Source organism: Camelina sativa, chromosome 10 (genome assembly GCF_030686135.1).
Source record: "Camelina sativa cultivar CO46 ecotype springtype chromosome 10, ASM3068613v1".
Lineage (NCBI taxonomy): Eukaryota > Viridiplantae > Streptophyta > Magnoliopsida > Brassicales > Brassicaceae > Camelina > Camelina sativa.
The window spans coordinates 27,271,765-27,296,742 of record NC_141889.1 but is presented as its reverse complement, the minus strand read 5'-3'; the positions used below and the strand labels follow the sequence as shown (position 1 = coordinate 27,296,742).

Genomic DNA, 24,978 nt, shown 5'->3' with positions numbered 1-24,978 from the left:
GGTCATCATCTCATCAGGGGTCCGGCGTGGGACTCATTCTTCGATCTCCAACCGGCGAGGTGATCGAGCAGGCGCTGAAGCTCAATTTTAAAGCATCAAACAATGAAACAGAGTACAAAGCCGTCCCTGACATGCGATGCACTATTCTAGTCAAATGCATCGACCTGATCAATCTAGTCTCCGTCATTAATGACGATTCGGTTCCGATGGACGTCAATGAGCCAGTTGATGATGTGACGGATATTGCGAAACCACCAGATAACTGAAGAATCAAGATCAAGCTTTACATCAACGATGGAACCGTCCCGCCATATAGGTGCTAAATATGTCCTCTTGGATGGAGATTTATATCGTCGCAGCTCGTTTGGGGTGTTCCTTACTTGTGTCAGTCGCGAGGAAGTAGAATGCATTATGACGGAAGTGCACGAAGGTGACGGAGGTAACCACTCTGGCGGACGCGCACTCGCCTTGAAGATCAAGAAGGACTGTCATTATTGGCCAACTATGATAGCTGACTGCGAGGCTTTCTCAGCGAAGTGCGAAGCTTGCCAGCGTCATGGGCCCATTCGACATGTTCCACCCGAACTGCTGAGTACCGTCACAGCCCCGTACCCCTTCATGCGTTGAGCCATGGATCTCGTACCCCAAATATTTTCTGAATGTAACATACTGATCAAAGCTCTAGAATCATGAGAAAAAATTGGGTTAAGGAATTACTTAACTGGATAATACCTTGGGTATGATTGATGCTCATCATGATTAATGGAAGTGGATCTGGGGGTTCTTCTTGGATTGGTATGAAGCTGCTGACATCTTGATACTCATTTGATCACATCAGGTGGCTTAAATCGTTTATCTCTCACTTTCTTTTCAGTTGGCCTGAAATCTGTATTTGGTTCTTTTGACAAAGACAAGCGAATCATATCTGTATGATCTTGGATAAGAGAATCTTTGAGAATAAAAATACTTATCTTATGATAGTTTGGTAGGAACACAAGTGTTGCATCGGGTGGTTCATGTTTGAACATCAAGAAAGCTTTGACTATTTTTCCATGCTCCAAGTTTATTGATTTAACTTGTAAGAACGCTAGATCTCCTACATCAAAAGGAAACAGTTTAGGCACATAGGAAAAGATCAAACAGATATTCATGTAGTTGTTATCAAAATAGAGTTTTAGAATGGAGCATCCTTGGGCGATCGAAGTTGTTTTTCTGAGATACTTCCAGCTTCTAACTCCAAAATGATAAATCATTTGTTGGCATAGATCTGGTGGTTTCTCCTTGATTTGAACAAAACATGTTTCTTCTCCAAAGTAACTTTGCTTCTTCATGTAACCTGTTCCTTTCTTAGCACTCATGGGATAGAACAAATGCATTATACTTGAAATAGAGAAATCAAAAACATGATCTTTCACAGTTGGTTTGCAAAGCTCAATAATCGGTTTAAATTCACACAACTCTTTTTCAAGCAAATATCTCATTTCAGAAAAATGTTTAACCATTACATGCTCAGTTTTAGTTCTAAACGGTTCCATTTCAATGCTACACAAAGAAACTCTCAAAGAAGAGTTAAATTCATGAGACTTTTCAAACAACAAATCTTTTGGTTTAAAGAACTTTTCGAAAGAAAATGTTTCAAAAGTTGGAATCATTTTTTCAGAAATAGATTTTGAAACACAAAATTCTTTTACATTTTCTTAACCAAAAAGTTTTTCATCTTGAGCAGAAATCATCACAAAGTAATTTGGATATGTCCTAACCAAATCAATTTCCTTACAATGCTTCCTTGGGTAGTCACAAAGATATGGTATAGGGACTGGGTTTGGCACAATGCTGATCTTCTCCAAATCACTAATCAATGGCAAACTCATTTGTGTTGTTTCTAGTGATTCTTCTTTCGGGACCTGTAAAAAGGAAATAATTCTACTCGGTTGCTCCGGTTCCAAATGGGTTAGTTTTTCAAGCACAAAATAAGATTGGATAAAAGAATGATCACACTTAGCTTGAGATAGAGTCATAGGTCCAGTTGGTATAACAACATCATCCTTAGCAATGAACTGTCTCTCCTTGGCTTTTTCTCTAAGCTATTTCTCCTCGGGTCCGTCTTTGTGCTGCTCCTTCTTGGGTCCATGCTGATCTTTTCTTTCAAACTCCTTATTCTCCTTTTCTTGTTCTCCTTTCTTCCATTGTCCTCCATTAGAATCTGTAACTATCTCAACACTTTTGGGAAAAGGCAAGTACATCATACAAGAATTGGAATTTTCTAAACCTTGATCAATTACTTCCTTGGATTTTGAAAGTGTAGAAGGCTTACATTGCTTTGATTCTCCACTTGATTCAAGCGATGATTTTAGACTTTTCTCGTGAACGATAATCTGTTCAGGGACCTTCTTTGGTTGAGATGTTGACTTAGCCTTCATCTTCTTGATTTTAATGTACTCGGTTAACGCCTCATAAAGATCTGATTGCGTCTTTGCCTCCAAAGATGTTGGGGGTTTCTTTTGATCTGGGACTAAGGCTGGTTTCTTTTTTGGAGCTGGTTGAATTGTGAAATTAGCTCGGGGACCACGGTGTAGCGCTTGTGGAGCATACTTATTCCTTAGAAGCTTCTTAAGATCTCTCCACAATTTGATATTTGGCTTCTTGTAATACCAACAGTCAAATTTGCAACCACCATTTGTAAGCGTCTCATGTGAGTTGGGTAAGTGCAAAAGCTAATCTCTCCTTTCTTGTAGTGGAACCAGTCGTCCATATTTTTCTCCCGCTCAAGGTAGTCTCCTCTTCCTGCAAATTTATAGAGTTTATGAGCAAGTGGAAATTTAGAATAATTCACAGATTTAGATTTGGCAATGTGAGAGGTTTTCTGTTGGCTGCTCTGGATTGATCTAGATGTGTCGCCTGGTGACTTGGGTTTAAGATCTTTGTGTTGCCTTTGACGTAGCGCACCAAGCTTTTCATCGAGCATTGTTGTCATAGCAGCTGTGATTGATTTTGTTATTCTCCTTTCCAGGCTAGAGGTGCATGACTCTTCTTCTTCCATTGTACCTGAAAACAAATCAAAGATCCAACAAGTAAATAGTTCTAAAAACACGTAACCAAAACAGATCTGGAAAAAATATGAAAACGAATCCAAAAAATCCAAAATCAATTTTTGAAAATAGTAGACTCAAATATGATCCAAATGCAATTGATTTCGTAATTTTTGAACGTGTAAAACATTTTATAAAATTCTTACAAGATGAACAAAAAATCTGGGAAAAATAGAAAGTTAAGATTAAAAGTTCAAAACCTGATTGCAAAGTGGCTCTAATACCACATGATAGACTCCTGATGAGGATCTACTCCCAAGAACACACTTTGCAAGGTCTTGATGTGGAGTGGACGAAATGATGATGAACAATGGTTTGAAGATGCAACGGAATGGATAGATGAACGGCGATGAAGGTGAATGGGGGAATTGCAGCGGATTAAATGGAGAACGAAGTGTACTTCTAAGAGAGATGGAGATCTCTTAGACTACAAACTTATTTACAACTTAGATATCACACACTAAGAAGTAAACAAGTTGAGAAGATATTACACACTTCTCTGATCAAACAAGTAGAAAGAAGATTTTTGATTGAAATGTTTGATGAGAAACAAAAGAGAACTACATTGTCTTTTTATAGGAGAAGGGGGGACGAAGGAGAAGAGGAGAGAAGGGAGAAATAAATGCCTAGGAAATTATGCAAGAGCATTAACAAATGTCAAGCTCATGCACAATGTCTAGAAAATTACAAAAACAATAAATGCTAAGTTTGAACAAGAAATAAATAGAAAATGGGCCAAGGCAAGGAGATGGGCCTTGGACCACGATTTGTGCTGGCAAAGGGGACTTGAAAGTGTTACTTAAGCCTCATTAAAAATCTTGTCAAGAAAACCCAATGGGACAAAACTTGACAAAGGAAAAAGAGTGCATAAGCAACACTTAACCCTTTATCGAACACCCTGAGCTGTGATCATCATTAGGATGGCTTGAGTCATGTCTTCTTGCTTCTAGTCCAGCTCCCTAAGTAGACCATTGATGGCTTGGTTGAACCTCTTGGATTTTGACCTTGTTAGAGGACTCGCCGGAACAATCAACGCTTCCTCTGGTACAAGCTGCTCCTCCGATGTTTCTTCAGGTTCAAGTTGCTCCTCCGATGCTTTTTCAGGTTCAAGCTGCTCCTCAGGTTCGTATGGTTTGGTTGAGCTGGCCATGGTCTCATCAGAAATACACTGCATTATCCATGAAGTCCATATGGGATGAAAGCCTAAACTTCAAAAAAACTCTATTCCACCCAATCGTAAGCCTTGCTTATGTTAGTCTTGACAGCCATATAACAGTATTTCCACGCCTGAGAATTTTTAAGATAATGCAAGATTTCATGAGTTATCAAAACATTATCGGAGATATCCCTTCTTGGAATAAACGTTGACTAAGTTCTCCAGGAGCGGTTGTAGGCGCTTAAACAACAATTTGGAGATGATTTTATTATAGATATTGCAAAGAGTAATTAGTCTATAATCCGCCACTGTTCTTGGTACCCTATCCTTTTGGGATCAATCTGATATGTGTCTCATTCAGGTTTCTTGGCATGATCTCCGACCTGAAGAATTTCTGGATTTACTTGACAATAGTTGGACCAACAGTTGTCCAATTGGATCGGAAGAAACAAGCTGAAAAACCATCCGATCATAGAACTTTGTTAGGATGAATATCTAACAAAACGAACGTAGTGTTTTAGTGTTTAAATAATATTTGTTAAAATTTCTTTATATACAGTATGATGTGGCCGCGGGATTTTCCATCATAACACAACAATTAATTTTAACTTTAGTAGCGATTGTAATATAAAAGCGATGGATTTGAAAACGTGGTGAATTAACATAATTACCAGAATACCCACGTTATATAGTGAAATCACAGAGAAACCTAGAGCCCTAATAAAATCCCAAATTGTCGTCTTCATACGATTCTCATCTTCTTTTCTTACCTCTCGTGACAATAGAGCTGCGAAGAACCAGTCTCAAGCCTTAGCTCTGGTGATTCAATCTCTCTTACTTCTCTTCTGTTCTTCGATTCTGCTTATCTTTTTGAATGATTTGAAAGCTTCTAACTTTTGTAAGCTTAAGCTTCTCATCTCCTAAGCTCCAATTCGATTGGTATGGTTTTGAGAAATTTAGTTTCATTTTGGTGAGTTAGATGATGCTAATATTGGAGGGTTTGAACTGTTGTCAAGATCTGTGAATTGGGTTTTAGTTTTCTGTGCTGAAGTTGTGTACGTGATTCATTAAACTTTGATGAGAGGCTTATGGTTCACTGAACTTTACTGAAACTGGTTATGATTCTTACTTGAATCGATCTTGATTTGTAATTCGGTAGTTTTAAAGGGGTTTAGTGTAAAATTAAAACTTTTGTGATGCTTCTCATGTGGTGGTTTGGACATCTTAGTTTGCATCAGATTCTGTATGTGACTTACGTTTTGTGTGTGTTGCTAAATGTATTGATATGAGTTATGTTTGTGTGTGTGTGTGTTAAATATGTGTTGCTAAAATGTATTATTGATGTTTTTGCTACATTGTTCAAACTTATGGTTCTAGTATGAGTTGGGGTTTTCTTTGTTAATTTTCTTTGTTAATTGGTTCTAGCATGAGTTGGGTTTTCTTTGTTAATTTTTGGGTTTAGAGTAGACTAGTGTGCTTTCCGGAACCAATTACTCACAAGGCAAGGTATATATATATATATATATATATAAGAACTATTTCAGGTCATAGATCAATCAATTAATCATCTAGACACATCGTCTCTTTGTCCTTTTCGACATTCACTTAATAAGCTTTAGTAAATTGGTTGATGACTAGACTTGCAGTCTCCATATTATTGATAGTCCCACGCCACTTGCTTTTGTTAAACGCTATGTGTATGTGTTGTGTCCCAGGCCCTTGGTATTATTAACTTTGGAGATGATTTATTCCTAATTTTAATGTTAAACCATCATAACACAACAAAAGCTTCAATTTTGAAAAGGTTGTGGCCCTAGAGATATTACCCGAGAGAGAGAGAGAGAGAGAGGATTATCCAAAAAGAAAGGGAAAGCGAGAAAACCTAATGGATCCGCAGCCGGGGGATGATGTGTTGTTAGCGTGTTCTGCCGAAGGAGCTGTGACAGAGATCGAACCCTCACCCTCACATCTTCCAACGGTTAGTGAATACTATAACCGCCGATGAGATAGATAGATAGACCCACAAAAATCAAAATTTCAATTTTTTTTTTTAGTCCTTTTTGTTTGTTTTTAACTAACAGGCAGCTGTGGCGGCCGAGGAAACCGAAAAGGCAATACTCTCTTTGTCCGAAGCTGCAGCAAAGATCGTTCCCTCAGATCTTCCGGCTTTCCTCGCTGACACATTGGTAAGTGCATGCATGTTTAATTTCAGTAACCCTCCCTAATCCCAGTAATCAAAATTCAAAACTTATTAAATTTACTCTTGTTTTTTATTTGTTAATAGGACAAGCATTGGCCTATTCCAAGTAAGCAGATATTGATATTAGTCGATTACTATGGGGATAAACTTAGCCAAGTATCATTCCGATGGGTCAAGATGTTCCAGGAGACTTCTTTATCCACGCTGATCCACGTGAGCGAGCTAAATATTTCTTATTACGTTTTTGTGCATTTGAAGAGTCTATTGGTCGGGTAGTTTCTTAGAGCTGATATCTGTGTTTTAAATGGCGAGAGGCAAGGTGAGGCGACAGAGGGTAGGTTTGGCGCCCTGCGCCTAGGCGAGATTCGCCCCACGCCTTTGGTGTATGAGGCGCAACTGCAAAAAACAGACATAAGGTTAGTCATACTGAGTCTAAAACCAATAGCTTATCATTTGAAATTGAAACATAGAGAAAGATTTGAAAACAAAGAAAAAGCCAATCATGAGTCTGAAACAGAGAAATGAAAACAAAGTAGAAGCAAATCCAACGAAAGTTTAAAACTTAAACACAAAGCCTAAAAATCCATCTCATCATCATCAAACTCGTGACATAGACTTCAGTATCATCATCTCCTCCTATGAAATCTTCTTCAGCTTCATCCTCATCATCTTCATCAATCAAAGTCATAGACTTCTAGAACCATTTTAAGTAAGCAAATATTGAGAAAATATTGAGAAGATATTGAGGTTTAACCATATATTACCTCCTACTATTGCAGGCGCTAAGCGAGATGAGGCGGGCTCCATGGCAAGGCATCCCGAAGCGAGCGCCTTTGGTCTACCGCCTGGCCTCATCTACTAGAGGTGCTACACCCTTATAATCACCTCGCCTCTCGCCCAGGCGCGCCTAGGCGAGGCTTTTTTAAACACAGGCTGATATCTTAATTAAATCAATAGGTTCCGTTTCCTCAAATTCCTACATCTGTCTACGAAACATCAGTTGATTTTATCAACATACTTCCATTTGAAACAACACTACGTGCCTTTGTACTGTGGGCGTCTGATCTCATTCTCACTGAATGGCCTGGAGTTGTCAAAATAGAACAAAACAATTCTAACAAATCTAAGGTAATTAAAACGCATCAATTTTGTGTCATTGATTGATTGAATGGGTGTATTCCCTTACTTAACTTTGTTTGTTTCACTGAGACTCCTATGTTTTGTTTTCTACTTTTAGGTGGCAACATTTGTTGCATTAGCCATGCTGTTGCGTTGTAAACCTGATGCTTTGACTACTGTTTTGCCACACCTGAGGGAGACACCTACTTATCAAGGCGAGGACAAGCTTCCTTTTATTATTTGGATGATGGCTCAGGTTCATGTCATGTTATTATTATTTTATTTTTTTTGGTGAACTCAAAGCTAGGACTCTACCAGAAATTTGTGTGTTTTGTTAAACTTTCCAACTTTATACAGGCCTCCCAAGGTGATTTATCTGCTGGCTTGTATTCATGGTCACGTAACTTGCTGCCACTAGTCGGTAATAACAAGTGCTACAGCCCTCAGGCAATGGATCTCATCCTGCAATTTGTTGAGATGTGAGTCCAGTTTTTCTTGTCATCTCCCTCCTCTGCTGTATGTAATGTAACAACCATCTGATCTTGCTTATGCACTTAGGATTTTGACGAATCCAGAGGCTCCGACCATACTTGTAAACGAAGCTGTTAAGGAGGGAGAGCGGCTGATTCCACCTTCTTCATTTGCGATCTTGGTGCAACATACATTTCCTGCTTCCATGGTGATTTAAGGAGGAGGGAGAGCGAAGCTGTTACAGGATTTTGTGAATCCCCTTGGAAGCAGTAGTGTTGTTAAGGAGGGAGAGCGGCTGATTCCACCTTCTTCATTTGCGATCTTGGTGCAACATACATTTCCTGCTTCATCCGCTAGAGTAGAGGTAAGTAGTAGTGTTGGAATTTATATAAACAAAAACAAAACCTTGATGCATGCGCTTGTCGTTTCTGATCACAAGCATGGTGCGCACAGACAACAAAGAGGTTTGAGGCAATCTATCCCTTGTTGAAGGAAGTAGCCCTTGCACCAGAGAAGGCGACAGGAAGCGACACAATGAAGCAGATATTCACGTTTTCATTGAGATTAGCTGGAGAAGGTGCTGGTAACAAACGAAAACCTTGAATCCTTGAGTAATCTACTTCCCTCTCTCTGTTTGCCAAATAGACTTGTAATGGATTACCGTTGTTACACAGGAAATCCTGTTCTAGCCAAGGAAGCTATAGCAATCGCTATCCGTTGCGTGAAAAAAAACGTTGGTTGCTTTAAGCACTGGGATAATCTCTATACGGAGAATATAAAAGCAAGTGTTGCTCTTCTTAAAAAGCTTGTAGACGACTGGAAGGATCATTCCATCAAACTATTATCTTCACCAAGTGATACTCTCGTTGTCAAGCGTACTATATATAGCTTCAGGGTGAAGGTAATGCCTCTCTTAGACTCGTCTAAGCTATAACTAACTTCACCCATATTTTCTTCTCTGACCTCACCTGCTATGTCTGTAGAACGATAAAGCCATCGCTGAAGGAGTAGCCAATTGTTTTCTTTACAAAGAAGCTGACAAGTCCTGCAAACTGATCTCGAGGAGACTCTCCCGTGGAAATGACGGTCTCAAAATAGCACCCCTTACCGCTATAACTATAGCAGCTGCAGGAGCCGCTGTGGGAGCCGCACTTGCTCTATCTTCCCATACCCATAAGCTCAAGAATTGGCTCTCTCCAAAACCCTCTTCCCTTATCTAGTTTCACTATCATCATGAACATCTTCATATGTACTCTGTGGCTTTGTTGTATATCTTTGATTTAAGATGCAATGACTTGTTTGATATTAGTAATGTATTAGCTACTTGTTGTAATCCCTTTCTTTGAAGCTATTATTATGATATTGCGAAGAGCATTATCTCTTATAATTTAAGATTCTGTTCTTGGAATAGAGATAGTAAATGATAGGATTTAGCATTACATACTCATAATTCTAGTTAAGAAAACTACGCCAACATTCCATTAGCCCATGGGCCTGTTTAATTTTGATACAGAGGGTATATATAGGATGTCCAATAATCACGCTATTCATCAATATAGGATGTTTCAATTCATACATTTGTGTGAGTCGGGATATTGAGCAATAAGAGTAATGTCCCAAACGTTGAACTCTAAGAGAGATGTCTCTCTGCTGCTGCTGCTCCTCGATGTCCAAGTGTCGATGCTGGAATGGAATCCACAATATGTGCAAGAACTAATCATAGTGGCTTCTATGGCTAGAGAACATATCGTCAAGCCTGATCACGAGATAAGTCCATATTAACTTAATAGGTAAGAAAACGAGTTCATGCAAAATGCCAATTATATTTTGAAAGTGATACACCTATATGCACCATTACATATCCATTTGTATTTAAGTCAAGTAAGAGATCAAAAATTTGCACAAGGAAATGGATTTGAGTCACTCACCATAATTATCTCAGATCTTGCGAAGCAAAGCACGATCACTCCAACAAGTTTTGTGAGTGTGATCCCACTGTCCCAAACAACATGTTTTCATTCATTAAGTCTCACAAATTTGACCACCAAACCAAAAAAGGTTAAAGAGTAGCAAGGGATTGCAAGATCCATCACCTGAAGACTGAAGCTCCCATGGTTTCAAGTGCCTCCCTTGCTCTTTGTTCTGTGTTCCCACTACTTATCTGCATTTAAAGTATGTTCTTCTCAAGATTAGATCCACAGAAGGTTGAAAAGCGACATTGGCTTGTTCTGCATCCGTAATTCCTCATAATCAAGAACTAATTGACAATTGTTTTTGCTACTACATGGCTATAAACTGCAGAAAAGTATAGTGTTTGGGGTAAGGTTACAAAAAGAATTGGCTTGTTCTTAGCAGGAAAGCATGTGATTGAGTTGGATGCCTAGAATCACCATCATACCCATAAAGGATGATTATCCCTTCAGTATGATAACTATTAACCTGCTTAGCTAGCATTCTTTTAACAAACAAAAATCGTTCCTAACTGGTTCATCCACCCAATTCATTAGTCGCCCCTTCTAAGTTTCCCCCAACATCAATAAGCAAACAAACACTAACCATTTTCTCGATGCATATCAATATCTCTACCATTCAAGTCCTTATTTGGCATATCTACTATTCGGCTTCTTTGGTCGCCCTGATCGTCTCGTTTCGCATCCTCCACTCGCTCCCGTGTCCGCATCATTTGGCTTAGCTGACTTCTCGCGGGATGACTCGCTTGCCACTGGCAGGACAACTGATATCTGACGACTTCCAGCAGGAAACAGTGTTGTAACATCGGAAGCTTCTGGCCAATTGGAGACTCCTGGAAGTGGATTAAACTCAGCAGAATAAACTCCAAGAAAACTCTCTGTCTTGTAGAAGTCATTTACATACTCCAAATGGTCATAGTTCAGCCTCCTGCAAACAGCTAACACATGCAAACACGGATACTTGTAAACTTGCCATGTCTGACACGTGCAAACTCGATCGCTGCAGTGAACAAAATATTTCTTGTTTCCAGTTTGCAGCACTTTTGTGACCTGAAACCTCCCTGCAGTCTGGTCTATAGGCAATACATCGAGTGTTCTAGAGGCTAACTTGTACTTCTCAAGCTTTTTCATGACATGTTTGGCATAGACTTCTCCTCTGTTCTTTAGAGACACTCCTCAAGAAGACCACGTTGAGATTTGAAAAGCTCTGCCAGGTGATCAAAAATTAGCAAGATGCAGGCTGTGATTGGAAGATCAAGAGCTTTGTTTATGAAACCATATGTCTTAGATATTTTCTTTGTTGTCATGATCCCAAATCTCAGCCCACCATCATCGTAAGCCAGGGCCCACTGATGTGGAGGTATTTTGGCTAACCATTTTCGAGCCTCCAAATTCATCTTTTTGATTTTCTTCAAGTACTTCACGAACTTTGATACGTGCTTCGTAGATCCCGCCTTGTAAACAAACTCTGTCATGAGATTGTTATGAAAGACTTCATAAAATTTTAAGCACATATGCCTAAGACAGAACCGGTGATGTGCCCACTGACACTCACGCTCCTTAACAACTGCAACTATGTCAGGATCCGGACTCGTTATTAGACAAGTGCCTTCCCTTTGTGTTACTTTCTTTCTGATGCATGCAAATAACCAACGCCATGTATCAGCTGACAAACTTCCTTTGGTAATAATTGCAAACGCAATGGTTAAGTATCAGTGACAAAGAGAGTGAAGCTGTTATCTACGTCTTGATTCGCAGTGGTCTCTATATTTGAGTAACACTGCAAAAAAAAAAAAAAAAAAAGAAAACAGATGCTTTTGTTAGAGGAAAGTATCTGCTTGTTGTTGTTTTATCTACTATAATCAGCTAATAGACTCAAAATGCAAACATCATCCATAGCTATTTCTGATTTCTCACTACGCATTTATCAACACATATCCTTCTTCCTATTTTTGCTATACATATGAATCATTCTTATTGTAACCATCTCTAACTGTTCACAAGGCTGTAGTATTAGAATGTACTCAAAAGAGTTTAAAAAAAAAAACAAAAAAAGGAAAGCAATCAAACTCGCCTCTCTAATCTTGACCCAATTCATAGAAACCTTCTTCTAATAGCAACCCCATTATTTTGCTTCTCCAATTCTCTTGAAGGATACAGCCCAAAATCAGATTCCAATTCCACCATCACCGCCGGAAATCGGATTCCTAGACTCCGATGAAAGAGTGGCGGGAGACTGTACCAGACACAGCTCAGTTAAGATCATAGCAGCCACGTCGGAAACGGAGAGCTTGGAGACGATGGCCAGAAGGAGAGATTTTTAACGAGTAAATGCTTTGAGATTTGAGACGAGGAGAGAAGATGAAACAGAGAATAAACGGCACGATTAGATTTCAAAGCCAAAACCGAATTTGGACCAAATCCTAATTTTGTTAAACCGGATTAGATGTACCAAAATTCATTCGGTTATTTCCGGTCAAGCTTTTTTCTTTGTAGCTTCGGGTTCGTTTCTGTTCAAGTTCAAGTGATTTGTTTAGCTTGCTTTAAGACTTTTGAAGTTTACCACCAAAATTATCTGATACAGAATTCATTTGGTTAACCGCTATTGTTATTCTTAGTGCATTCATTGACATAATACACGGATTGAAGTTGGCAAATTCCGAAATTTGTCTCCCCCATCGGGGATCAGTGCAGGGCCTTTAGGGTCGTGGGTTTGCTGGAATATTTAGAAATCAAGAAATCAAAGTGTCTTTAATGATCGCTTGTTTACTGCACAATTGACCATGACAAAAGCTATCGCGGATGCCAAGGAGTGGTTTACAGCTCAGAAGCCTTCCCTAGCTATACCGAGTCCCAGGCAAAGGAGAGCTACTCCAGAGTTCACTAGATCGCCGGGGTAAGTATGGCTAGTACCTCAGATGCTGCTTGGAGGGCAGGGTTAAGAGTTGCGGGGCTTGGTTGAACACAAACCTTCTTATCGTCTGGGGTTCTCACTCAACATTCTGCTATTTGTGAGAATGTATCTTCAGCTCTAATGGCGGAAAGCCTTTCGTGTAGAGCTGCAATTCAGGATGCGATGAGGATGGGAGTCGAGCATTTCTATATTGAATCGGGTTGTCTACAATTGGTTGGAGCGATTAGCTCTCGATCAATTCTTTTGGAAGTTCATGGGGTCTTATCGGATATCTTACTTGGAGCGGATAGTTTTCTTAGTTTTACCTGTCGCTATATCCCACGAGCAGCAAATGTATCAGCTGACTCTGTTGCGAAGCGTTGTTTAAGTTTGTATGAGGGCAACTTTGCTCTATTTATAAAAAGTTTTGGGTGCACACAAAAAAGAAAAAAAATAATAATATTGAATGATAATTTGCTAAGTTTTATTTCTTGTTGTCAAATAAAGGAAAGAGATTATAGCTTTTTAGACTTTGGTCTTTAATTTTAATTTTTCTGTTTTCAAATAAGTCAAATGAATTTACAAATATTTATTAATAAAATTATCATATTTTAATTAAAATTAAAACTCATTAACAAAGTATATGTATCAGATCATAGATATCAAACTTTGGTCTGTCAATATATTAAAATTAGTTTTATAACAACTAGCAGTATATATAATAATGTTTCTTGAATTTTTTCTATAAAGCATTTTCCTTTAATAAATGGAAATTAGTCTATGTAAAAAAGAAAGAAAATTTGAGGGGAAAAAACCTAAACAATAGCTTTTGTACATTTTTTTTAAACATTGGCTACGAAAATTAAAGACGGGTTTCTCTGATATTTAGAGAAACCTAGATGTTGGTTTTTGTTTGTAGATCTTTCTCTATTAAACCAGATTGATAATATGATTTAAATAAAAACCACTTATTGCCTATCTAATCTTTTGTTTGTGTCAACAAGTACTGCTAAATAAAAATGGTTGAATAAACATATAATTAATGTTAGCCTGGGTTGGGTATGCCCATTGTCGATGGTATATTAGAGACTGTTCATGTATGTAACATGCATGATATATTCATTCGGATAGAGCATATTTCATCATTAACTACTTTGCACCAAATTGTGCACATTGAGTGTCATAAAGTGATCTATTTGTTTCTACTTCCCGCTAAAGCATTCTGTAATATATATAGCTTGCCTTGTTATAGTAAAATTTTGAAACATTTTAATTTCCAATTATGTGTGTTAAAATAGGCGACATTTTATTTTCCAAATATATGTACTATAGGCGTAATATATAGTGTTTCTGCAACCGTACGTAACTAATATGCATCTCTTTTCAATAATTAACCAACACAATGCTTTTTCTCAATGGATATGATTGGGCTCATGATATTTCTTTGATAAATAAGCCAAGTTTTCTCACACAAAGCGAATTAAAGATCAAAATAATTGTCTTATTTCCATTGTTCTACGTACCATATCCTATTCACACAGTTACACGACTTTCTATTAGCACTGTTCATATATTAAAAGTTTTATCTCTAGGCTTCACTGATTTGTTGTTTTTGTTTCGTATAGTAGTAACTATGCTATAGCTTGTCCGACGTTTTTATCAATTATAAAAGGATAGTATGCATATAACTTAAGTGGATTTAGCTTTCAACAGCGTAGAACACATTATGAGAGATCATACCAACATCTGCTTGGATAAATACGAACAGAATGTTTTTTCAGCAAATAAATAAAAATATGATAACAACAATAGTTGGATAAGATTCATCATCCCTGGTTTATCTCTTACATGCTTGTGAGAACTGGAATCGATTTTCTCCTTCCGAAGTGGTTCGAATGTGGAGGAGCTTATCACCGTTTAGAAGTTCCGAACTGGATTCGAGAGAGTTTTTGAGAGTGTATTGTATTGCCTCTTTTGGAAAATGTTTTTCACCCCCTTACAAAAGACTCCCCCCTTACATATTTATACCGACCAATTTATTACCTAATTAATGCATAATTAATAGGGCATGATTTGCGTGTCCTAATTAATCGTCTTGAATGCGGGAATCTTTGACCAAGCCCAAGCTGCGAGCTGACCAACGCGAAGCATCCTCGTGCTCTCTTCCTTTCTCCGGGCCTGATGGACCGATCAGTAATACGCTCTTGGCCCATTAGACGTGCCCGGCCTAGGCCCTTTGCCTATTGCCCGAGATGACAGATCGTGGGTACAACAGTTGCCCCCCAAGTCTCCCGAGCTGAGCAGTTCGGGGGACTTTTGACCTTCAAGCGATCAATTTCGGGAAACTGAATATTCCCCAAATCTCCACGATTTGATCGTGGTGATGATAAGATTTGCCTTCCCGAACAAGCCTCGGGGCCCACTAGGTGGCGTGTTAGCTATAAGAGAGAGAGAGAGCGGTGCGAGACCTTTCACTTCCCCAGGCAATCATTGTTCCCGGCTCCGTGTATAAAGGTAACCTCACCCGACTTCTCCCTTCCACTTTTAATTCTCAGTTTGTCTCTTCTTTTTGCTCTGCGATTTCTCTCTTCTCCTGTTAGTCTCTTTTCTTTCGCCGGAAAGCTCTTCATCCTCCCTCCTCTTCTCACACATATTACTCGGAAGATATGTCTCCTCCAAAATCTTCATCGGGTAAAGCCGTGAAACCTTTGATTCCGGGCGTTTACGGCCCTCACCAGCCATCAATTCTCTCGGCGGACAATATAGCCGAGATTAGAGGGTCCACTGGGATTCCGCCGGAGATCGAGATTAAGTTTCCGGAGGCTCACGAGTCCCCGGAGAGTCCTCCCCCAGGGTATTGCTGCGCGTTTGAGATATTCTTTTCTGCGTGCGGTTTGTCGTTTCCCCTCCCCGAACTCATCGTAAAGATGATGTTCGAACTGGGCTTCGCTCTCCCCCAGATATGCCCGAACTTCGTGCGAACCGTCATGTGTCTTCAAACTCTGGGGGAAGAGTTTGACTACAAACTATCCCTGGCCGACTTTCTTCAAGTGTATACGGTGAAGACAGGTCGCACCAAGGGCACGCTCTACGTAAGTCCGCTTTCCGGACTGAAGGTCTTCGACGACCTTCCTGAGAAGGACGAGAAGTGGCGGAAGTCTTACTTTTTCTTCCCGGTCAACGAGCTCACTTTTGGCCACCTCGCAAGTTCACACATATCGAAGTGGACTTCGAAAATTGGTAGAACGGTGCTCTTAGTTAGGTGTCCTTAATATATTACTTTTCTTTTTGTTACTTACTCCTTGTCGTTCCTGTCTCAGATCACTTCGAGCGCGGGTTGCTTTGCCCTACTTTCGCAGAGTTTTTCTCGCGGTTCTGCAGCCAGGGTCAGATCGCTTGGGACTCATTCTCGTGCGAAAGGATTAGAGAATCTTCAGCGCGGCTTAGGGGACGTTCTCTCGTTTGCCCCAACCCCATAAGCACTTCGGAGATGAATTATAGAGAGGAAAGGGCCTGTCGACTCGCTGAGAAGGAGGCGAAGTTAACATGGCGGCAGCGCTCGCCGAGGGCAAAGCTCGCCTCCTTAAGAAGTCTGGTCCCTCTACCACTGAGGTAGACGGGACTTCGGCACCCCCTGCTGGCCCTTCCGAGCCTCTTACGGGGGCTTCCGGGCCCCAGCCCAGTTCGCCCGGGCCTGCCGTAATTGTCGTAGCGGACTCCAGTGACGAGCCGCGAGAGGTTATAACTCCCTCCGTCGAGGTCAGCTCCCAGCGGGCGGGCTTGTCCAAAAAGAGGAAGGAACCTGAGACTTCCTCGTCTTTTCGTGAGAAGAGCCGAGCTCGGACTGGTTCGTCAGGAGACGAGCAAAGTAAATCCAGCTCGAAAGATAGGGGTCCTTCCTCGGAGAGGAGGTCTAAGGAAGTTCCTTCTACAAAGGAATCCGGGGTAATGATAACTCGAGGTTTTTTTTTTTTGGGTCTCGGGGACCAAGTAAAATAACATTTCTCGAACATTTCAGCTCCCCCTGCATCCCCAGTTGACCTGATGAGGAGCTATACTCGGCCAGGAGTTCGGGTTCCGGCGTTTGCGGACATGTCCGAGCTCAACCGCGCGAACTTCTTCCGTTTTGCAGACAAGATTGGCGAGGTTAGTGACACATACTTCCTCAATTTTGGTTTTCCCTTACCTCCTTCGCCTTTTTTAACAAACCGCGCTTTCCCAGCTAATGATCGAGTTCAACTCTTCGGTGGCGTCTTATGAAGGTAAGTTGTTTGCCTCTCCTTCATCTTCCGAGGTGAGCCTTCTCCGGGAAAAGATTGCTGACCTGGAAGCCCAAGTGAAGGAGTATGCCAGACTAGAAGCCGAAAACACTTCTACCGTGGAGAGAGCCGAACAGATCTGGGCTCGGATGAAGAAAGCCGAGGTACAGGTGCTCGACCTCGGAATTGCCAACAAAGACCTCCGAGACAAGCTAAAGAAGGCGGGGGACCTCTACTACGAGGCCGCGGAGGATGCGAAGGCGGCAAAGAATAGGTTGCACGAGATCGAGCTCCGCAACCAGCTACTCGAAGCTGGCAATACCTGCGAGATTGAGAGGGTGCGGAGAGAAGAAAGGCAAGAAATGAGGCGAACTCTCCGTCCATTAGTCGAGGAGGTGAAAGTCACTTTTGAAGAGAGGGAGAAGCTGGCCCCAGCCAAGATCCGAGCCGTTGAGATCAGGGCTAACCGGATGTTGATCGAGGAGATCTCGAGGGGAGAGATCCAAGACATGGAAGCCGAGCTCGGGCTCCTGAAAGCTGACGAGGAGGAGGCCGACGAAAAGGTTTCGAAGGTAACTCTCCGTGACCTCGACCTCTCTCAATTTTCGGACCTTTTGGCGGATACGCCCGATCTTTTGTGCAGTGAACACCCTTCGAGCATTACAATCGACGAGTCCGGCACTAATCTCGGGCAAATGTCGAATCAGGGGATGGACGACTTTCTGGCGAACACCAAGTCGGTAGAGGAGCTTGAAGAGATGGGACTGGCCCTTTATGAAGCGGCATCGGACCCCGCTCCCTATACTCAGTAATTTCTATATCGGGGTTGTTTTGGCACGGGTTGCCCTCCTGTTTGTCGTATTTATTTTTAGACTTGCTTTGAAGTGTTTTGGTCAAGGTGACCACTCCGTCTTCAAAAAATTTTTGCTTTTGTCATGATAAATGCGAACTTCATATCCGCAATCTTTGTTTGAAAAGATGATACGAGCAGAAATGAACACGAAGTAAGAACTTCGGTTTAAGAGTTCGCAAAAGTGACACCCCAACTTTAGTAAGGCTGAGTACGAAGTGAACACCTCGGTTTAGATTAGAATTTTGCGAAACTAAGCTCCGACTTTAATAAGTAAAGCTGAGTACGAAGTGAGAACTTCGGTTTAGGTTAGAGTTTCGCAAAACCAAGCTTCGACTTAAAGTAAAGCTGAATACGAAGTAAGAACTTCGGTTTAGACTTGCGAAGTTGAACCTCGGCCTTAAATGATATATGCGAAGTCTGACTTCGGTGTGTGTTGTTTTTTTTTTTTTTTTTTTTTTTTTTTTTTTAAATATATGCGAAGTAGGACTTCGGTTTTGATTTTTTTTTTTTTATATATATTTTTTTTTTGAACCATTATTAATAAAAAAGTTTAAGAAAACTTTAGATTTTATTAATATGGATAGCTGGACCCGAAGTGGGCTGCCTACGTACCCTTATCGGGATCAAACTAAACGTAGTTCGATACAAAAGATTAACTGTAAACTGAGTTTAAGGGGTAAGGAATTCACGGACCTCGGGACTGGTTTTCCCTCTGAATCCTCGAGCTGATACACCCCATTTCGCACCTCGCGAGTAATTCTGTACGGTCCTTCCCAGTTAATTTCCAGCTTCCCTGCATTGAGCTCCTCGGTGTTCTCGTGAACTTTTCGGAGGACTAGGTCGCCAACTGCCAAGGGCCTGCCTCGGATTTTGGAGTTATAGTACTGAGCTACTGCGTTCTGGTAATTCTGGATCCGAACTAAGGCCTGGTCCCGACGGTCATTGATTGTGTCGAGAGTATCCTGTAGGTATTCCTCATTTTCCTCAGCTCGGAATGGGTTCAGTGAGGTACGGACTCCAGGGACCTCTATGTCAGCTGGGACTACGGCATCAACTCCGTAAACCAGGGAGAAAGGTGTTTCATTAGTGGCCCGGCGAGGTGTTGTTCGAATTGCCCAAAGAACGCCTTGCAGTTCGTCTGGCCAGCGCCCTTTGCGAGAATCGAGCCGTTTCTTCAAGTTAGCAAGAATGACCTTATTCATCGCCTCGGCTTGCCCATTACCTTGCGGGTAACGAGGAGTTGCCTTATTGAGTCGAATCTTCCACTTCGTGCAAAACTCTTCGAACTTCGAGGAGATGAACTGTGGGCCATTGTCCGTGACGATTTCGCGGGAAACACCGTAGCGATAAATTATACTTTTCAGCACGAACTGTTCCACTTCTTCACTTGTTACCTTAACGTAGGTCGCTGCCTCGACCCATTTGGAGAAATAATCGGTAAGAGCGAGCACGTACTGAACTCCTCCTGGTCCCCGATGCAATGGACCAATGATTTCCATAGACCACCTCATGAATGGGTAAGGTGCGGACACCAAAGACAGGAGCTCGGTAGGCTGGTGGATTGACGGGGCGTGCTTTTGGCACTTCTCACAAGCTCGAGAATAATTTTCGCAGTCCGTGACCATAGTGGGCCAGAAGTAGCCTTGCCTTTTGATTTTGAAAGCCAGAGTCCGACCTCCGGAGTGATTCCCATTGGGACCGTCATGAACAGCTCGCATTAGCATCGCAGACTCTTTACCGGCAACACATGTTAGATAAGGACCAGCTACACTTCGGCGTAAGAGTATTCCGTTGTAGATGCAATACCGTGCACTGACAATCTTGAGTTTCCTGGCCGCCCATTTGTCAGCTGGGAGTTCCTCTTTTTGCAAGTAAGCCCAGATCGGGCTCCGCCAATCACCTGCCCCCCAGCTGTTAGAACTCGCACTGCCCGAAGTAGTATGTGGGATAACAGCTTGATTGTCAACTGATGAGCTCGACGATTCCGGAGTTTGACTCGCGTCTAGTTCAGCCAGAGGTGGGTGAACTTCCATCGGAGTAGGCATAGTGGGGGCTGGATCCTCCGATGGCAAAGAGTCCGCAGTCGCCTCGCGAGCTGCCTCCTTAGCAGCCAACTTTTTTTTATTTGCCCGGGTGACGACATTCGAGCTCTCTAGACGGATGCTTGGAAACTGGATGACTTCGACGGGGATAATCCTAGTCATCGCAGGATCCGAAGTGGATGCCAGAGATGCTAAAGCGTCCGCAGCGGAATTTTCACTTCGCGGGATCTTAGTGATTTCAAAATCCTCGAATTTAGCGACTAACTCTCGAGCTGTGGACAAATAAGCCTCCATACGACCATCCTTTGTTTCGTACTCCCCCAAAAACTGGTTGGTGACCAGCTGCAAATCGCAAAAAGTTCGGAGTCGTCGGACTCCAATCCCTACTGCGAGGCGTAAACCAGCAAGGAAGGATTCATACTCGGCTTCATTGTTTGACGCGCTGAAAGCCAAGCGAAATGACTGCTCGATTACTTCGCCAATAGGAGAAGTGAGGCGGACCCCAATTCCTGCTCTCGATCTGGAGGAAGCGCCGTCAACATACAACGTCCATGGGACTTCAACGTTGTCGCTAATTGAAGTGGCTAGTGGGAGTTCGATCAAAAAATCAGCCAGCACTTGCGCCTTAGCACAGGTTCGAGTCCGGAACTCGATGTCGTATTCACTCAACTCGACAGACCATTTAGCTAGTCTCCCGGACTGGCTCGGACTATGTAACGCCGTCCGAAGTGGTTGCGTCGTCAGGATTATGATTGTATGGGACTGGAAGTAAGGTCGCAGCTTTCTTGCCGAAGTGACAACTTCTAGGGCCAATTTCTCCATCATAGGGTACCTGGACTCCGCCCCTGTAAATGACTTACTGACATAGTAAATTGGTCGCTGCTCCCCCCTTTCCTCCCGAACCAAGACTCCGCTGACTGCACTGTCCGAGACAGCTACGTAAAGAAAGAGTGGCTCACCGAACTCGGGCTTAGCCAAGACCGGTGGTTCAGACAGATAGGCTTTGAGCTGAGCGAACGCCTCTTCGCACTTCGCATCCCATAAGAAGTTTTTTCTCCCTTTTCGCAACAGCTGGTAGAACGGGAGGCATTTGTCCGTAGATCGAGAGATGAAGCGGTTGAGGGCTGCGATCCGTCCATTAAGGCGTTGCACTTCGCGTAAAGTCCTAGGAGAACTTATAGACAAGAAAGCATTAATCTGCCTCGGATTCGCTTCGATTCCTCTTTCTGTGACGATATACCCCAAAAACTCCCCTGATGGGACTGCAAAAGTGCATTTCGTGGGGTTAAGCTTCATCTCGAACTGATTCAGGATGTCGAAGCAAACTTTCAGATCCGCGAGATGCGAACTAGCTTCCATTGATTTTACCAGCATGTCATCGATGTAGACTTCCATGGTCTTTCCGAGCTGGTGTTCGAACATACGGTTTACCAGCCTCTGGTAAGTTGCTCCCGCATTCTTTAACCCAAAAGGCATCACCTTGTAACAATAAATCCCGCTGTCCGTAATGAATGCAGTCTTCTCCTGGTCATCCGGGTTCATAAGGATTTGGTTGTAGCCGGAGAAGGCATCCATGAAAGACATCAGCTCGTGACCCGAAATGGACTCGACTAGCCTGTCGATATGCGGAAGTGGAAAGCTATCCTTGGGGAATGCCTTGTTCAGGTCGGTGAAATCAACGCAAACTCGTGATTTTCCATTCTTTTTTTTGACTATCACCGTGTTTGCGAGCCATTCAGAATACTTCACTTCGCGTATCTGTCCCGCCTTCAGTAGACGTTCTACCTCTTTGTTGACGATTTCAGCTCGCTCAGGACCCAGCTTCCTTCGCTTCTGCTTTACAGGTCGGAACGTCGGGTCCACATTCAGCTCGTGGGAGATAACTTCTGGACTGATACCGGGCATCTCGTCTACGGACCACGCGAAGGTGGCCATATTTTCTTTTAGGAAGGTTATCAGACTGGCGCGGAGCTCGCTATCCAATCCCCCTCCGATCTTGATTTCTTGATCCGGAAAACTATCATTGATAAAAATGGACTCAGTGAGGTCACCTTTTAGCTGCGTCCAAACTAGATTCTTCGGGACCTCGAGCTGTGGTTGCTATTGAACCAGGAGTTTGTGACTTGCGAGATAGCAGCTCCTTGCCGTCCTTTGGCTTCCCAGAATTTCCCGGACTCCTTGCGGGGTTGGAAATTTGACGCACTGATGGTACGTCGAGGCCACTGCCTTCATCTGGTAGAGCCAGGGAGTTCCCAAAATAACGTTATAGGCCGCAGGTCGGTCGAAAACCGTGAACTCCACCATTTTAACCACTCCTTGAGTGGACACCGGTAGTGTTATCGTGCCCAAAGACATTGACGTCTCGCTAGTGAACGAGACCAAAGGTGAGGGCGGTCCTACGATGTGTTCTTTCCCGATCCCCATTCTAGCGAGCGTCTCGAGGAAAATCAAGTCTACCAAACTCCCAGTGTCAATTAGGATTCGGCAGACCTCGTGGTTCGCCACGTCAAGTGAAAGACGAGTGCGTCATCGTGTAGAGTGTCCAGCTCCTCAGTTTCCTTCTCGGAGAAAGAAACCTCAGGTAGATCGCTTGCCGCAACCCTAGCGCGCTTTGGCTAGGGGCTAGCGAGCTTCCGCTGATGGTCTTTGATCGCGGTGATGGAGTTACGAAAGAGGCGCGATCCCCCCATTATCACGTCGATTCTTTTCTTGGGGGTTTCATTGCCATCAGACTGCTTCGGTTTCTTTGAAGGTGGGGCATCTTCGTCCACCCCGGGAGTCACTTTCTACTCCAACTCCTCGATTGTTACATTTGGCATTTCTCCCGCCACATACTTTTCTGCGAGGAGGTGCATCAGCTTCTTGCAGTCACGAGTGGAATGACTATTGGTTTTGTGGAGCTCGCAATACGTGTCCTCATCTCGGACCCACTTGTTACTTGGGAGTACATCGCTCTTGGAGCGCGGTGAAAATAGAGGTTTGGACGGTGAATTCTTTGGAGAATTCTTTTTAGGAGATTGAGTGACTGCGAACGTGCTAGGCCCGGACTTTGGAGTCGTAGGTGGAGTTTTCTTGGCAGGCGCTTCAAACCGTGGTTTTCCTGTAGTCGAAGCGTTTTGTTTTTGCGCAGCGGCAATTTTGTCTTCCTCTGCGACTATCCAGTTCGATGCCCGGTGTAACGCGTCCTGAATGGTTGGGAACCGATTCACGGATAACTCTTCGCGGAAGCGAGATTTGTGCCAGAGGCCGTTTTTTAAGCGCAGCCAGGGCTGTGGAGTCCGAGAGTCCTGGAATCTTGACCTGGATTTCCTTGAACTTTGTTATGTAAGACCGGAGAGATTCTCCACCCTTTTGGCTTAAGTTCCAAAGCTGAGCATCTGTCACCGCGGTTTCGATTAAGCTAGAATACTGCTTGACGAACGAGGTTGACAGTTCAGTGAAATTTGTTATGGAGCCGGCTGCTAAAGACGCGAACCAAAGTAGTACTGGTCCACAAAACGTTTCTGCGAACAGCTTGCAGTACCCAGCGTCAGCTTCGTGAGGCTCGAGGTCCACCCGACTAGCTGTCAACATGAAAGTCTTGAGATGATTGGTCGGATCCCCCTTTTCCTTCGTAGCTCGAGAACTTAATTTTGCCAGTATCTTTGATGTGGACTCGGGCTATTTGATCGGAAAAAGGAGTTCGCCTCGACTCCTCGATCACTCGAAAGATATCCGGAGCTGAAGTGGTTGCACTGTGCATCGCAGACCGCATGTCCCGGATTTCGCTCTGCATGCGGAAGATCTCGGGATTGGTAACATACTCCGGAGTCGAAGTGTTTTCATCCACAGGGAGAGGAAGACGGACTGGGACCTCGAAAGATCTGGCGACACCGGGCTGAACCGGAGTGTGGCCATCGCCAACCAGCGATGGCACTGTTTGCGTGTTGACTTGAGGTGGGAATGAATCTCCCGGAGTGACATTTGTTGCTGCCACCTACGAGGTGGAAGGTGGAGTAACACCGGAAAAATCCAAAGCACGTCGACGTGGGTTTTGGTCGGAGGACAAGAGATCAACCCGATCGGCGTACGCGCGGTGGGAGGCTGAGAGGTCAGCTACGGACGTCGTGACTTCCTCCAAACGGGTGGAGACCTCACCCTCCAGGCTGTCAAAACGTTCGGTAAGAGCGGCGGAGGCGGCTTGCTGACGATTGGACTTCTCAGACAAGTCCTGCAAGAGCTTCTGAATCACCTCCAGGGATGCCTGACTGGGAGAGTTGGTTGCCATAGCGGTGGTTGTGTGTAGTGGATTTGTATATGAAGTCGGAACTAATGAGAGTCAGGCGATAACTCCCCTCCTTCTAGCGCCAAATGTGTGAACTGGAATCGATTTTCTCCTTCCGAAGTGGTTCGAATGTGGAGGAGCTTATCACCGTTTAGAAGTTCCGAACTGGATTCGAGAGAGTTTTTGAGAGTGTATTGTATTGCCTCTTTTGGAAAATGTTTTTCACCCCCTTACAAAAGACTCCCCCCTTACATATTTATACCGACCAATTTATTACCTAATTAATGCATAATTAATAGGGCATGATTTGCGTGTCCTAATTAATCGTCTTGAATGCGGGAATCTTTGACCAAGCCCGAGCTGCGAGCTGACCAACGCGAAGCATCCTCGTGCTCTCTTCCTTTCTCCGGGCCTGATGGGCCGATCAGTAATACGCTATTGGCCCATTAGACGTGCCCGGCCTAGGCCCTTTGCCTATTGCTCGAGATGACAGATCGTGGGTACAACAATGCTCTAGTTTGCTTTTCTATTCATACCAACTCTGACGAAGTCTGAGTAGAAAGGGATCATATATACATTTTCTGGCTGGTTCATAGTAAGGTAAGACATATTCACTCTTGATCAAATATTGATAGTTGTTGCGACTCATGTTGTAGAGACCG

The 24,978-nt window shown here is 43.0% G+C and overlaps 3 protein-coding genes and 3 pseudogenes across 4 annotated transcripts; 4 read left to right on the top strand and 2 right to left on the bottom strand.

The window, feature by feature from the left end:
* Positions 1–294: 294 nt before the first annotated feature.
* LOC147937476 (uncharacterized) lies at positions 295–627 on the top strand. Its single transcript, XM_087468825.1, has one exon. It carries the CDS (start codon positions 295–297, stop codon positions 625–627), a length of 333 nt encoding a protein of 110 aa, XP_087324951.1.
* A 4,331-nt stretch (positions 628–4,958) lies between these two features.
* On the top strand, positions 4,959–9,422 carry LOC104719833 (uncharacterized). Its single transcript, XM_087468824.1, has 12 exons — positions 4,959–5,064; positions 6,050–6,223; positions 6,327–6,431; positions 6,530–6,712; positions 7,225–7,281; positions 7,403–7,573; positions 7,683–7,820; positions 7,922–8,043; positions 8,123–8,243; positions 8,489–8,618; positions 8,710–8,936; positions 9,019–9,422. The coding sequence occupies exons 2-12, from the start codon at positions 6,131–6,133 to the stop codon at positions 9,253–9,255; spliced, it is 1,584 nt and encodes a 527-aa protein (XP_087324950.1). The 5' UTR covers positions 4,959–5,064; positions 6,050–6,130; the 3' UTR covers positions 9,256–9,422.
* Positions 9,423–9,491: 69 nt separating this feature from the next.
* LOC104719832 (uncharacterized) lies at positions 9,492–11,706 on the bottom strand (annotated as a pseudogene). The gene is made up of 4 exons (XR_002033784.2): positions 10,592–11,706; positions 10,129–10,196; positions 9,964–10,030; positions 9,492–9,791 (listed from the first exon to the last, which is right to left on the bottom strand). The product of XR_002033784.2 is annotated as an uncharacterized LOC104719832 (transcript).
* Positions 11,581–13,427, top strand: LOC147937475 (uncharacterized; annotated as a pseudogene).
* A 2,137-nt stretch (positions 13,428–15,564) lies between these two features.
* LOC147937474 (uncharacterized protein At3g60930, chloroplastic-like) lies at positions 15,565–16,377 on the top strand. Its single transcript, XM_087468823.1, has 2 exons — positions 15,565–16,146; positions 16,219–16,377. The coding sequence occupies exons 1-2, from the start codon at positions 15,565–15,567 to the stop codon at positions 16,375–16,377; spliced, it is 741 nt and encodes a 246-aa protein (XP_087324949.1).
* Positions 16,378–22,838: 6,461 nt separating this feature from the next.
* LOC147937473 (uncharacterized) lies at positions 22,839–23,809 on the bottom strand (annotated as a pseudogene).
* Positions 23,810–24,978: the final 1,169 nt, after the last annotated feature.